The sequence below is a fragment of the Monodelphis domestica genome, chromosome 7 (assembly GCF_027887165.1).
Source record: "Monodelphis domestica isolate mMonDom1 chromosome 7, mMonDom1.pri, whole genome shotgun sequence".
Taxonomy (NCBI): Eukaryota; Metazoa; Chordata; class Mammalia; order Didelphimorphia; family Didelphidae; genus Monodelphis; species Monodelphis domestica.
In genome coordinates this window covers 45,709,488-45,725,028 of record NC_077233.1, presented here as the reverse complement: position 1 = coordinate 45,725,028, position 15,541 = coordinate 45,709,488, and the positions used below count along the sequence as shown (strand labels likewise).

Here is a 15,541-nt window from a genome sequence, read left to right as displayed (position 1 = left end):
GCTTTCCATTGGATACCATGTTGTCCCTGTTGTATAGTTTGTAGCATTTATGTTGAATGTGTTATTATGACAGTTTGCCGAATGAAAGTGTATTTAGCATTTATAGGACCTCTAGATCACCAGGGAAATCTATACCTCATATAGCTTACTTTGTCCATTGTTGATATATCAAGAAAGTTAGGTTCATGCTGAATCTTGTTTGAAGTGTTTTAGAAAGTAGGCTTGCATTGAAATCTTTTTGAAAGTGAATCATTCCTACTACTTCCAGCCTTAATTTATTGTGTTTGTGAGTGCACATATGCATAAGTTCACAAACAAGAGGTGTGTATGTGTCATAGAGAAACCTGTTTTCTGTGGCATAATGAATAAGGACTGAAGTTGGAGTCAGAAAGAATTGAGTTCAGATCATCCCTCAGACACGGTTGAGTGACTTGCCCAGGGTCACATATCTATCAAGTGCCTTGAGGCCAGATTTGAACTCTGGAAGATGTTTTCCAGACTTTTAGGCCTGGCACTCCATCTGCTTAACCACTTAAGCTGCTCAGTCCTCACCTGAACTAGAATCCTGTCTCCCACATTCCTAACAAGTCAGCCAATTTTTAATGGCATCCCTTTGACTGAGGGTGGAGCCTGCTGGCTCCTGGTTTAGCCCATCCTACTTTGGATAGTTCTAATTGTTGGGGATGTTTTCTTTACATGAAGCATAAGATTGTATTTCTTCAGCCTACACATTGTGCTTTTACTTCCATCCTCCAGAACCACACAGAAAAGTCTGTTACTCTCCCACATGATCCAGAGGAATCACATGCCATGGTCTTCGGTCTCTTTGTCTTTTGGACTCTTCCTTGATCTTCTTCCCGTTTGTCAGAATCCTTCTAAAGTGTACCTAGAACTGATTCCTGAACTCTTGAAGAGGTCAGGTGGGGCAGGCAATGTTTGGACTCCACGTCCTTCTTTATATTGTATCCAAGAGTGCATTAGTCTTTTGGGTTGCCAATTCACACAATTGACTTTTTAGGCAGAGATGTTTATTTTTTCCCATTTCACTTTTATTTTTTCTCAATTACACATAAACAAAAAATTTTCACAATTAACTTTTAGAATTTTGAGTTCCCATTCTTTCTCTTCCTCCTCCCTTCACCTCTCCAAGAAGGCAAGCAATTTGATATAGATTATACATGTGCAGTCATGCAGAACATTTCCATGTTAGTTGTGTTGCAAAAGAAAGCAGAGACCAAGAAAGCCAGTAATAATAAAAAAGTAAAAAAGAATGCTTTACTCTTATTGCATTTAAATTCCACTAACGTTCTTTTGTCAGACAAACTAGAGCCAGACTTTCTTCTCCCATTTTGTACAGACAATTCCTGCTTTATGTAAATTTGTATTATCCAAATTTGACATGGGGGCAGGGGCACAATGGAACTTGACCAGCTCTAGGCACTGAAGCCTCTCTGGCTTTGGGGGCTACTGAGCTTACTACCTAGGGAGCAGGACCATGTAGAGCCATCAGCTTCCATTAAGGGAACACTGGCTGTATTCATGAAGTTATATTAAAAACAAAAACAAACAAACAAAAAACTCTTACCTTCTGTCTTAAAATTGATATTAGATATTAGCTTCCTGGCAGACGAGCAGTAAGGGCTAGGCAATTGGAGTTAAATGACTTGCCCAGGATCACTCAGCTTTAGAAATGTCTGATGCCAGACTTGAACCCAGGACCTCCTTGAGAGACCTGGCTCTCTATCCCCTGAGCCATCTAGCTGCCTCAAAGTTGATCTTTTAAAAAATCAGGTATAAGATTTTGCAAAATTTTGGCCTATTGCTTTAGCTGGATGATGTGGCTTTAACAATTTTTTAAAAAGTATTTTTCCATGGTTATATGATTCATGTTCTCTCCCTCCCCTTTTACCTCCCCCCTCCCAGAGCTGAGAAGCAATTCCACTGCGTTAAACATGTATTATCATTCAAAACTCATTTCTATATTATCAATTTTTAAATAATCTCTTAAAACCAAACCTCCAAATAACCATGTAACTTATATGATACCCATATAACCAAGTGATAAATCATATGTTTTCCTTCTGTATTTCTATTCCCACAGTTCTTTCCCTGGATGTGGATAGCATTCATTCTCATAAGTCCCTCGGGATTGTCCTGGATCATTGCATTGCCATTAGTAGCAAAGTTGATTATATTTGATCATCCCACATGTTTCCCACATGATCATCCCACAATGTTTCAGTTACTGTATATGATGTTCTCCTGGTTCTGCTCATTTCACTCCACATCCGTTCATGGAGGTCTTTCCAGTTTGTATAGAAATCAGTTCATCATTCCTTATAGCACAATAGTATTCCATCCTCATCAGGTACCACAATTTGTTCAGCCATTCCCCAATCTAGGGACACCCCCTTATTTTCCAAATTTTGTCATCACAAATAGTGTGGCTATAAATATTTTTGTACAAACATTTTTTTATCTCTTTGGGGTACAAACCTACTAGTGGTATTGCTAGATTAAAAGGCATACAGTCTTCTAAAGTCCTTTGGGCATAATTCCAGATTGTCTTTCAGAATGGTTGGATCAGTTCACAACTCTACCAGCAATGCATTAGTGTCCCAATTTTGCAACATCTCTCCAACATTTATTGTTTTCCTTTACTGTCAGTTTGGCCAATCTGCTAGGTGTGAGACGGAACCTCAGAGTTGTTTTGATTTACATTTCTCTAATCAGGAGGTATTTAGTACACTTTTTCATGTGATTATTAATAGTGTTGATTTTTTTCAGCTGAAAACTGCCTATTCCTATCCCTTGACCATTGCCAATTGGGGAATGGCTTGATTCTTGTACATTTGACTTAGTTCTTTATATATTTGAAAAATTATACACTTATCAGAGAATTTTGTTATAAAATTTTTCCCCCAGTTTGTTGGTTTTGTTTATATAAAACCTTTTTAATTTAATATAATCAAAATTATTCATTTTACATCTTGTACTGTTCTCTATCTCTTGCTTAGTCTTAAATTCTTCTCTTTCCTCCAGATCTGATAGGTATATTATTCTATGTTCACCTAATTTACTTATAATTTTCCTCTTTATGTTTGTCTTTTACCCATTTTGAATTTATCTTGGTATAGGGTGTGAAATGTTGATCTAAACCCAATTTCTCCCATACTGTTTTCCAATTTTTCTAGAAGTTTTTCTCAAATAGTGGGTTCTTGACCTAAAAGCTGGGATCTTTGGGTTTGTTGAACACTGTCTTGCTTATGTCATTTACCTCAGGTCTATTACACTGATCCATCCTTCTATCTCTTAAGCAGTACACCATATTGCTCTGATGATCACTGCTTTATAGTATAGTTTAAGTATTATATCTGGTACTACAAGGCCACTATCTTTTACAGTTCTTTTTCATTAGTTCCCTTAATATTAATTTTTTGTTCTTCCACATGAACTTTTTAATACTTTTTTCTAATTCTATAAAAAAGTTTTTTGGTAGTTTGATAGGTATGACACTGAAAAAGTAAATTAGTTTTAGGTAGGATTGTCATTCTTATTATATTAGCTTATCCTACCCATGAACAATTAATATTTTTCCACTTGTTTAGATCTAGTTCTATTTGTGTGAAAATTGTTTTGTAGTTGTGTTCATATAACTGCCGAGTTTGTCTTGGCAGATAGATAATATTTTATATTGTCTAGAGTGATTTTAAGTAGAGTTTCTCCTTCTAACTTTTGCTGCTGAGTTTTGTTGGAAATGTATAGAAATACTGGTGATTTACATGAATTTATTTTGTATCCTGCAACTTTGCTAAAGATATTAATTCCACTAGCTTTTTAGTTGATTTTCTAGGATTCTCTAAGTGTGTCATCATATCATCTGCAAAGAGTGATAGTTTACTTTCCTCATTGCCTACTTTAATCCCCTCAATTACTTTTTCATCTTCAATTGCTACTGTTACCATTTCTAGTACATTATTAAATAATAGTGGTGATAATTAATAATAATAATAATAAAAGTGGTGATGGGCATCCTGCCTTCACTCCTGATCTTATTGGGAAGACTTCTAACTTATCCCCATTGCAGATGATACTTGCTAATGGTTTTAAATAAATACTGCTTATTGTTTTAAGAAAAGATCCTTCTATTCCTATACTTTATAGTGTTTTCAATAGGAATGGGTGTTGTATTTTGTCAAAGGCTTTTTCTGCATCTATTGAGATAATCATGTGATTTCTGTTGGTTTGGTTGTTCATATGGTCAATTATGTGGATGGTTTTCCTAATATTAAACTATCACTGCATTCCTCATTTAAATCTTACCTGGTCATATAGTTAATAATCTTTGTGATAACTTTCTGAAGTCTCTTTGCTAGTATTTTTTTTTTTAAGATTTTTGCATCTATGTTCATTAGGGAGATTAGTCTCTAGTTTTCTTTTTCTGTTTTTGATTTTCTTGACTTGGGAATCAGTACCATATTTGCATCATAAAAAGAATTTGGTAAAATTCCTTCTTTGCTTTTTTTGTCAAGTAATTTATATGATATTGGGATTAGTTGTTCTTTAAATATTTGGTAGAATTCATTTGTGAATCCATCTGGCCCTGGGGATTTTTTGTTAGGGATTTCCTTGATGACTTGTTCAAGTTCTTTTTTCTGATATTATTTCCTCTTTTGTTAATCTAGACAATTTATATTTTTGTAAATATTAATCCATTTCACCTATATTGTCATATTTATTGTCATATAATTAGGCAAAATAGCTCTTAATAACTGCCTTAATTTCCTCTTCATTAGAGGTGATATCACCCATTTCATTTTTTATGCTATTAGTTTTAGGTTTTCTTCTTTTTTTATATTAACTAATACTTTTGTTTGTTTGTTTAAAGAACCAGCTCCTAGTTTTATTTATTAGTTCAATAGTTCTTTTACTTTCAATTTTATTAATTTCTCCTTTGATTTTTTTTAGCATTTCCAATTTAGTTTTCATCTGGGTTTTTTTAGTTTGTTCTTTTTCTGTTTTTTAAAATTGCATGCCCAATTCACTGATCTCTTCTCTCTCTATTTTGTTGATATAAGCACTCAGTGATATAAAAGTTCCCCATAGTATTATTTTGGCTGTATCCCATAGATTTTGATATATTATCTCCTCATTGTTATTCTCTTCAGTGAAATCAGTAATTTTTTCTTTGATTTGTCCTTTGACCCACCATCAGTGATGCGGCTTTGCAGAGGCTTTTTGAATTCTCTTTTGCAGTGCTATCACTCACCTATTTGTCTGATCATTCTGCTCTACTACTATCAGACTACATGTGGAGTGCTTTGTTCAGTTCAGAATATCTGTGATGTGGTCCTTCCTTATACGATCCCTAACTCCCTTTTTCTGCTTATCAGTTGCCCCTCTCTTCTCATTAATACTTTGTGGGCTTTTGAGACCAAGAGGTTCCCTTTCTTATTGCTAGCTCTGGATTCAAGCTTTACATATTACTCATTCCTCTCTATTCTTCTCATATACTCTACTATGTTGTAATGTCATCCAATAATTAAAAAAAATTCTTTATTTTATTCCAGTAACAAATTTACATATTAGTTTCCCAAGGTTACATGATTCATGTTGTCTTTCTTCTTCCCTCCCCTCTCCTGTAGTTCACACGCAATTCCACTCTTATCCTACAATTTAAAAGAAGCCAATTCACCTGTAGCGGGGTGTTGCCAGGTTCTGTCCATAATATTCCACATTCAGTGTAAAATTTTATGGTTTGACTGAATATATTTAAATTGGTGGTCTCTAGGGATTTAATTTCTAAATCCCAAAATGAATTACTAAAGTAAAATGGAATTTATGGTAGTTTACTTTACAGTAGAGGGAAGATATTAAGGAAGAGAGAAAAGGGAAGATAGAAGAGAGAGAGAGAAAGGGAGAGGGAGAGAGGGAGCAAGAGAGAGAGAGGAAGAGGGGGAGAGGGAGAGAGAGGAGAGAATGAAAGAGAGAAGGAGGGAGAGGGAAAGAGGGAAAGAGAGGGAGAGGGCAAGCGAGTTTGAGGGAGAGAGAGAGAGAGAGAGAGGGGGGGGGGGGGGAGGGAGGGTGGGGGTGGGGGTGGGGAGCCTGCCTCAGAGCCAGGTTAAGATGGTGGGCCTTTCCCGGAGGTTCACACCTCCAGAGAGGGCAAGGAAACTAAGTCAGCCTTTCACTCACCATGGTGACTGTCTAAAAGGAAAGCAGTTTGAGATCTCCTGCATGAGCTCCTCCAGGAGTCAAGTTTCACAGTCAAGTATCTTTACTCCAAGTCTGAGTGTCTGTCTTCCAGTCTCACCTCAAGTGTCTCCTCTTCACTCCAAGCCCAAGCCACTGATCTCCAGTCCAGTTCTGAGTGACTAATCCTTTTATATATATTCATCCAGTGTGTCTCTATTTCCTCTATTTAAAAATATTTTTCTCTTGGGTCACCTCCCTTAAATTTTACATCTACCAATCACAGCAGACGCTCCTCTCTAGGACTGTCCATTCTTTCACACCTGGGTCACAGACCTCCCACTCAATGTATGAAATGGGTGTTCACACCTTTTTGTGGTTAAAATGGGTAGATCTATTTTAAATACTGGGTTAACACTTTGGGGATTACAATTTTATCTTCACTATCAAGGAAGAGCTAAGTACCTTCATTGGTACAATCAGTGGAGAACTAAATCCAATCTTCACCATAGTTAGCCACTGCCAGATTTCTGCCATCAACCATCTACTTGTGTACATTAAAAAAAAAAAGTCTTCTGCTAGACTATCTGTTATCACTCTGTGACTGGCCCCCTCTTTTTTTCAGCTCTGCCACAATGTGATTTTTTTTTTAATTTGGAAATTTTTATTTAATTAATTAATTTAGAATATTTTTCCATGATTAAATGATTCATGCTCTTTCCCTCCTCTCCTCCCAACCCCCTTCAGTAGCCAAGGCCACTGGGTTTTACATGTGTCATTGATTAAGACCTATTACCATATTATTGATATGTGTACTAGTATGATAGATGAGCATCTGTATCCCCAATCATATCCCTATCAACCCATGTAATCAAGCAGTTGTTTTTCTTCTGTGTTTTCTACTCCCATAGTTCTTTCTCTGGATGTGGATTGTTGCTGCCCATTTTTATTCACTCTTGCTGAATTTTTGTTGTTTGGGGTGTTTTGAGAAACAAATAATCCTGTCAGATCTGTCTTTCTTTCTAAAAATGTTTCTGACTCTTCTTGATTATTGAATGTCTATCTTTTTCATGTATGATTAAATTCAGATTTGCAGAGTATATTATTAAGGACTATGTTCTGAGCTGTATTGCTATTCAGAATATGATATTCCATTCCCTCTTACTTTTCATAGTGGGGCAAGAGTAATCTTGCATTATTTGAATGCCCTTTTCTATGTATTTGAAGATCTTTTTCCTGAATTTGTTTCTGATTTGAATTGTTAAATTTAACTACTCTATGACTTTGAGTTTAAAGCCTTGGAGGTTTTTTCCCCCTGGAGTCAGTCTGTGAATTTTTTCATTTAAAATTTCATTTTCTGTATTAAGAAGTTCTGGGCTGTTCTCTTCTATTGTTTCTATCATTATGATGTTAATTAAAGGTTTTTTTTGTCCTCTCTGGGTCTTTTGAGTAGACTTTTGGTCCTTAGGTTGTATCTCCACATCTTGCCCTCAAAATCAATTTTCTGTTTGCCTAGTGACCACATTTTCTATTAATGTTATCATATTTTGCTTCTCTTCTTGATTGGCCTTTTACTTCTGCATATTTGTATTCCTAATCTATTATTTTCTCTTTTACATCTTTAATGAGACTTGGCATTTCACAAAACAGTTTTACTGTTTTGCTTATCATTTTTGCTATTCAGGATATGAATTTTGGTTTCACAATTTTCATTTCTCTTTTGAACTACTTAGGAACAGGATGTTTTGGTTCCATGTACTCCTCTATAGGGTCCTCTTTATCATCAAGTTTTGGATAATTTTCCTTTGTTTATAGTATTTTTTTCATAGCTGCTCAAACTTATTTACTACATCTGGAGACCACATTTCTTTCATTAGTATTTTTCTTATTGATTTATTCTTTAGGTTTAAAGCTTTGAGTTTTCTTTTTCTTGAAATCTTGGGTAATTTCAATTCCCCCTGCTCCCTCCCTCCCCCTTATTTTCCCTATTACTCACTTTCAAACTTCCTCTCTTCTGATTGTGGTTTCCTTGGAGGCTGGACCTCTGAGCATCTCATCCTTTTTTTCATGTTGAGCAATTACCATTCACCAGCCCTAAAGTGTCTTTTGGGTGATCAGAACTGGCCTCAGCTCGTTTCTCTGCTCTTTTCCTCAGGTATAGTACTGTGATACTGCCATTTTTTGGATACTCTTTGGCCTGGCATTGGCAGTTCAGAGCTTTATGGCACTGGTGCTGTGCAGTTTCCCCTGCCTGGCACTAGCACTGCCAGTGTTAAGAGGTTGTTGCCCAGCTATTGCTCTCCTGGTGTCAGGGCAGTGGTGGTACTGCAGAGTTGTGGATCTCAGGAGCACTCCTCATTACTTCATGAGCTCTGATTTTCCTTTTCTTTTTCTAAATCTTTTAGATTCTGGGTGTGTTTGACCATGGGGCCAGGGAAAGTTACTTCTCTTTGGCACATTACTGATGTTTGTGGGAAGTAGATTTGAGATCAGAGAAGCTGATGAGTCCCCCATCCTTCTGTTCATGCCTCTGTGGCCATGTTATGGGCAGGAAGGAGACCCTTTGGGGTTCAGGAAGGATACCTTTTGCAAGCATGTAATGACTCCAAAACTTAGCTTAAAAACAAAAAGAGATTTATTAACTTAGAGAGTAATGTTGAGAGTGGCCAGGAGGATAGGAAGGTGGGATAGCAAGATGGGGAGCAGTTGCTTGGGAGGGCAGCATGAATGGAGAGGCTGTTCCTCCATGGGGACAGCATGGATGGAGAGGCTGTCCCCCAGAGGACATCAGTTCTGGGGATTATATACTCTTTAGATGCTATTTCCTGGTGTGGACTTGACCAGAATGTTAGTCCCTCAGGCATTTGGTGGAGTGGGGTGGTCATCTGACTGGGATCTGCCTGGAGGAATAAAGATTCATTTCTTTGTCCACCTTAAATCTAGAGGACAAAAGAGGGTAAACATCTCAGGACCCTGGGTGGGGTCATTGGGTGTTTCTAGGTTAAGAGTCACAAGGATGCTAGGGCGAAGGAGTTTCTCTGATAATAGTTGGCCTGGGTTTCTGGGGTACAGTGCCCATGTCAGCCATATTGTATTCCTCAAGTGGAACATTAGCTCTGTGAGGATGGAGACTTTAGTTTTGTTCTGGAGATTCAGTGCCTAGCACAGTGTCCTTTCTTTCACTCAGTAATCTCCAGTGGTTCCCCATCCCCATCAGGATCACCTATAGAAGCCTCTATTGGCATTCAAAGCCCTTCATAGGGCCACCTCTCTCTAGCTTTTTGGTCTTATTATGCCTTATCCCCCACCATGTACTTTTTGATTCATTGTCTGTCATTGTGGTACAATGAATAAGAGGCTCTCAGCTCTTAGCATCTTCCCTAGGTGTCCCTCAAAGCCTGTAAACCTCAAAATTTCTCAGACTTATGAATGTTAGGGGTTTCCCCCATTGGGGAATCTTCTACTTAAAAAAATTCCCTAGCAGATAGTGAGAATTCTACTTGAATGTGAGGGCTACTTGCCTTGGGAATATCCCTACTCCACCCTATTTAGGACTGCTTTAGGACAGAGAGCTCCTTGAGAACAATGAAAAGTACTTTGATACATGCTTATGGAAGGGACAGGAAGTTCTTTGAGTCATGACTGTTTTAGAATTGATACAATGGGATACTAAGTACCTATAAAGGTGGGGCAACTTGTAAACTACTTAAACCTAAAAGGGTGATAACTTATTCAGAGGTTTTTTTCTAATGAAATTTGTTGACACAGCAGCATTTTTTTCCTGACTTACTAAAGAGATTAAAACTACTCAGCTGTGAATTCAAAATGGGCGGTCCTTTAGAAACATCTACAGTGATTGGTAGATGTAAGGACTTAGGGGAGGTGACAGAGAAGATTTTGCCCTTAAAAATAAGAGCTCAGGGAAGAGCTGGGAAGTCATTCTGAAACATTCAGATTGGAGAGACTCATTCTGAGGAGACTGATTCTGAAACATTCAGATGGAGGAGGGAGCTGGTGAAAGCAGCTGAGATGCTGCTGGCCTGGTGTCATTAGAAATCCTTACTTAGACAGATCTTATGGTGAATTATAAAAAACTGACTGATTTCTCTTTTAAGACTCAAGTCTAGGCCATATTGGCTTGAGGCCCTTCATACTTATTCCTTTTCTTACTCTCTCTCTCTCTCTTTCTTTGATTACTCATTGTATTGTTAATTAAAATCTATAAAACCCAATTGTCTTGGGTATTTGAATAATTGGGAATATTTCCCTGGCGACCACCTTATATTTGATTTTAAAACCCAAGACACTGTAGTGAAACATATTTCTGCGGTCAAATTTACTCACCCTCTCTTATATCTATCACAATTTATACCTTCCACTATTTTACCCACTATAGTTTAAGACCTCAACCATTTTAAATCTCACAAGCCAGAGTGCTCTTCCTCTCTTTCTTGGACTTCTGGCTTCTGTGGCTTCCTCCAAACTTTAGCTAAAGTCTTGTCTTCTACCAGAAACTTTTCCCAGGATCTCTGAGCCCTGGAGCCATCTTTCTGTGGAGTATTTCTTTTTTTTTAAAACATTATTTTATTTGGTCATTTTCAAACATTTTTCATTAGAAACAAAGATCACCTTTTTTTTCTCCCCCCCTCCCCCCATCCCTCCCATTGGCGATGTGTGATTCTTCTGGGTATCACATGCGTCCTCAACCCTAGCCCATTTCTATGCTATTGGTTTCTGTATTAGGGTGTTCATTCAAAGTCCCTCCACCCCTGTAGTCAAGCTCTTGTCCTTTCTCCCTGTTTTAACTCCCACCTTTTGTCCTTTGCTTGCGGGTATTGTTTGTTTTTTTTTTCTCCTTGATCCCTGCATGTTGTTCAGGGACATTGCATTGAGACTAATAGAGAAGTCTATTACTTTCGATTGTACCACAGTATATCAGTCTCTGTGTACAATGTTCTCCTGGCTCTGCTCCTCTCACTCTGCATTACTTCCTGGAGGTCGTTCCAGTCTCCATGGAATTCCTCCACTTTATTATTCCTTTGAGCACAATAGTATTCCATCACCAACATATACCACAATTTGTTCAGCCATTCCCCAATTGAAGGGCATCCCCTCATTTTCCAGTTTTTGGCCACCACAAAGAGCGCAGCTATGAATATTCTTGTACAAGTCTTTTCCCCCATTATCTCTTTGGGGTACAAACCCAGCACTGCTATGGCTGGATCAAAGGGTAGACATTCTTTTATTGCCCTTTGGGCATAGTTCCAAATTGCCCTCCAGAATGGTTGGATCAATTCACAACTCCACCAGCAATGAATTAATGTCCCCACTTTGCCACATCCCCTTCAACATTCATTACTTTCCTTCACTGTCATGTTAGCAAATCTGCTAGGTGTGAGGAGAAACCTCAGAGTTGTTTTGATTTGCATCTCTCTGATTATCAGAGATTTAGAGCACTTTTTCATGTGCTTATTAATAGTTTTGATTTCTTTGGCTGAAAACTGCCTATTGATGTCCCTTGCCCATTTATCAATTGGAGAATGGCTTGATTTTTTGTACAATTGCTTTAGCTCTTTATAAATTTGAGTAATTAGACCTTTGTCAGAGGCTTTTGTTATGAAGTTTTTTTCCCAGTTTGTTGCTTCCCTTCTAATTTTGGTTACATTGGTTTTGTTGTACAAAAACTTTTTTAATTTGACGTAATCAAAATTATTTATTTTACATTTTGCAACTCTTTCTATGTCTTGCTTGGTTTTAAAGTCTTTCCCTTCCCAAAGGTCTGACGTATACTATTCTGTGTTCACCTAATTTACTTATAGTTTCCTTCTTTATGTTCATGTCATTCACCCATTCTGAGTTTATCTTGGTGTTGGGTGTGAGGTGTTGATCCAGACCTAATCTCTCCCACACTGTCTTCCAGTTTTCCCAGCAGTTTTTGACAAATAGTGGATTTTTGTCCCAAAAGCTGGGGTCTTTGGGTTTGTCATAGACTGTCTTGCTGAGGTCACTTACCCCAAGTCTATTCCACTGATCCTCCTTTCTGTCTCTTAGCCAGTACCAAATTGTTTTAATGACCACTGCTTTATAGTATAATTTGAGATCTGGGACTGCAAGGCCACCTTTCTTTGTATATTTTTTTTTTCATTATTTCCCTGGATATCCTTGATCCTTTGTCCTTCCAAATGAACTTTGTTATGGTTTTTTCTAATTCAGTAAAAAAAAAATTTTGGAAGTTCAGTGGGTATGGCACTAAATAGATAAGTTTGGGTAGGATGTTCATTTTTATTATATTGGCTCATCCTACCCATGAGCAGTTAATGTTTTTCCAATTGCTCAAGTCTCGTTTTAATTGTGTGGAGAGTGTTTTGTAGTTGTGTTCATATAGTTCTTTTGTTTGTCTCGGGAGAGAGATTCCTAAGTATTTTATTTTGTCTAAGGTGATTTTGAATGGGATTTCTCTTTCTAATTCTTGCTGCTGAGATGTGTTGGAAATATATAGGAATGCTGATGACTTATGCGGGTTTATTTTGTATCCTGCAACTTTGCTAAAGTTATTGATTATTTCGATTAGCTTTTTTGTTGATTCTCTAGGATTCTTTAAGTAGACCATCATATCTGCAAAGAGTGATAACTTGGTCTCCTCGTTGCCTATTTTAATGCTTTCAATTTCTTTTTCTTCTCTAATTGCTACTGCTAGTGTTTCTAGTACAATGTCAAATAGTAGCGGTGATAATGGGCATCCTTGTTTCACTCCTGATCTTATTGGGAATGCATCTAGTTTATCCCTATTGCAGATGATGTTAGCTGATGGTTTTAGATATATACTGTTTATTATTTTTAGGAAAGACCCTTCTATTCCTATACTTTCTAGTGTTTTTAATAGGAATGGGTGTTGTATTTTATCAAAGGCTTTTTCTGCATCTATTGAGATAATCATGTGGTTCTTGTTGGTTTGCTTGTTGATATGGTCAAGTATGTGGATGATTTTCCTAATATTGAACCAGCTCTGCATTCCTGGTATAAATCCTACTTGATCATAGTGAATGACCCTCCTGATCACTTGCTGAAATCTTTTTGTTAGTATCCTATTTAAGATTTTTGCATCTATGTTCATTAGGGAGATTGGTCTATAGTTTTCTTTCTCCGTTTTTGATCTGCCTGGTTTTGGAATCAGTACCATGTTTGTGTCATAAAAGGAATTTGGTAGAACTCCTTCTTTGCTTATTATGTCAAATAGTTTGTATAGTATTGGGGTTAGCTGTTCTTTGAATGTTTGATAGAATTCACTAGTGAATCTATCCGTTCCTGGGGATTTTTTCTTAGGGAGTGTGGAGTATTTCTTATATTGAACTTATTTGTGCATTGTTTCCTGTATTAGACTGTGACGTCTGTGAGGGCAGTGACTGTCTTTTGCCTCTTTTTTTCCTATCTCCAGTGCTTCACACAGTCCCTGGCACATACTAGGTGCTTAATAAAGGTTTATTGACTGACTGGGGCATAAAATCTATTGAATTGAATATTGAATCTAAAAATATTTAGTAAGGGCACAACTATGACCAGTGGGTAGAAGTTATAAGCAGGTTGAATTTACTATAAAGAATTTCATTACACAGTTTTCTTCGCAATGGAATGAGTGAGTACCTTATAAAGTACTGAGTTTTTTGTCATTACAGTTTCCAGAGTCAGTGTTGGGTCAAAATTGGGCCAAATGATTTCTCAGGTCTCATCCAATCCTAAGTTTTTTCTAATTTTGTGAATGAAAGGTGAAAAATCCTTGAATAAATCCTTATTAATCCTTAATTAAATTAATTAATTAATTAAATCCTTAATAAGCAAAAATTTCCTAGACTGTTTTTGTAACAGAAGAGAGCTGCTGACCTAGGGAGAAAGTTAAGTGGATTAAGAGAGGGGCCAGTGAGGCTTTATTACAGGATGCCAAGGTGTCTCATTAGACTCTACCATTTGACTTTCTCCTCTGACCTGGCCCTTTTTTCACCTTTTTTTTCCTACCTACAAACTCAGAATGATCCCATCCCTTACTTAAGTTGCTAGAAGACTTCTTTAAGTAATGCGAATGTCTTAGCTATAGGCACTATGTGAAGATGTCCTTTCTAGGCTAACAATGTATTCCCATGCATTTTTGCTTTGTGATAAATTGGTAAAGGACCTGATTTTCAAAACTTCTGTGAAGAACATTATAGATCATGGAGCAGGCACCAGCTAGACTAAAGATTGTGGTGAGTTTTCCTGAGTTTTTTTAGGGATTTTAAAGCTCATCAGTAACATCTCATTGATCTGCTTTTCTTTAAGGTTGCAGCTGCTCCGTGGTGGTTGCCTGTTAAAGGAGCTAATTGGAGACATCCAGAAGGCCCTGATTCTTCCATTTTGCACAGGTGAGTTAGGTTGCAGTTTCCCAAGGCTGAAGCTTTTTCTCTCATTCTACAGGCTTTATAGTTATGCTTTTTATAGAGTGAATTTAAGGTCTTCAAGTGAGCTCTCTAGAATTTGATCACTCAAGAAATATATGTCAAAATGTGTCCCTTTGTTCTTATTTTATACCATGGCTGTTTTTGTAGTTCATCTATATGGTGCTTTTAAAGCCTTTTGGAAATATGAATTAGTTTTAAAGAGGAATGTTAAGTTTATGAAATGTTTACTTATATCTCTAATTCTGACTTGCCAGGTGGCCCTTGCTGAAGCTATGTACTTAGGGTTAGGGATTTAAACTCTGGACTGATGTACTTTTAAAAGAGTCCCTGAAGGACTCCAGTAACATTATCTATCTGGCGAATCACAAAGCCACAATTTGATCATCAGGTCTCTAAGGTGCTAGCAAAGTAATTGTCTTCTATTTCAGATGGACCTGATTCTGACTAACAAAGAAGAATTTGTTTCTAAAGCAGAAGGAGATGGGAATCTGACCATTTTGTCTTGGGATTTTTTATACAGAAGGAAAGTGTAGTGGTCTGACATGAACTACACATTTTAGGAAGGCAGATTTAAAAAAGGTTCAGAGAATAACAGGTTCTAGGATGAAACTCCAGAAATGAGAAGTCAAGTCAGGAGATTGGGAATCTCCAAGCCAGAAATACAAATACAATGAATGAAACAATCCCCATTTGCCCAGTGCTCACATCAATGGGATAAACACAGAGGATCCCTAAATACATCCAGCATAAATTTAAAGAGAACAAATATAAATAAATGCAAAGTAATTAAATGCCAGGTAGTGTGTAAAAGGGGATGCTAAGGATTGAAGGGATCAGGGAAAGCTTCCTGTTGCATCCTGAAGGGAGAGAGGGATTCTAGGAGGTGGAGGGGAAGAGGGAGAAGAGGTCAAATATGAGGA

At 37.2% G+C, this 15,541-nt stretch overlaps 1 protein-coding gene across 3 annotated transcripts in view; it reads left to right on the top strand.

Moving 5' to 3' along the window:
• SUMF1 (sulfatase modifying factor 1) overlaps nucleotides 1–15,541 on the top strand; it is a 140,980-nt gene that overhangs the window by 36,811 nt on the left and 88,628 nt on the right. For all 3 annotated transcript variants that reach the window (XM_056804554.1, XM_001374374.4, XM_056804553.1), the window contains exon 4: nucleotides 14,503–14,585. In XM_056804554.1, coding sequence (XP_056660532.1) covers nucleotides 14,503–14,585 — 83 coding nt within the window. The remainder of the gene's footprint in view (nucleotides 1–14,502; nucleotides 14,586–15,541) is intronic.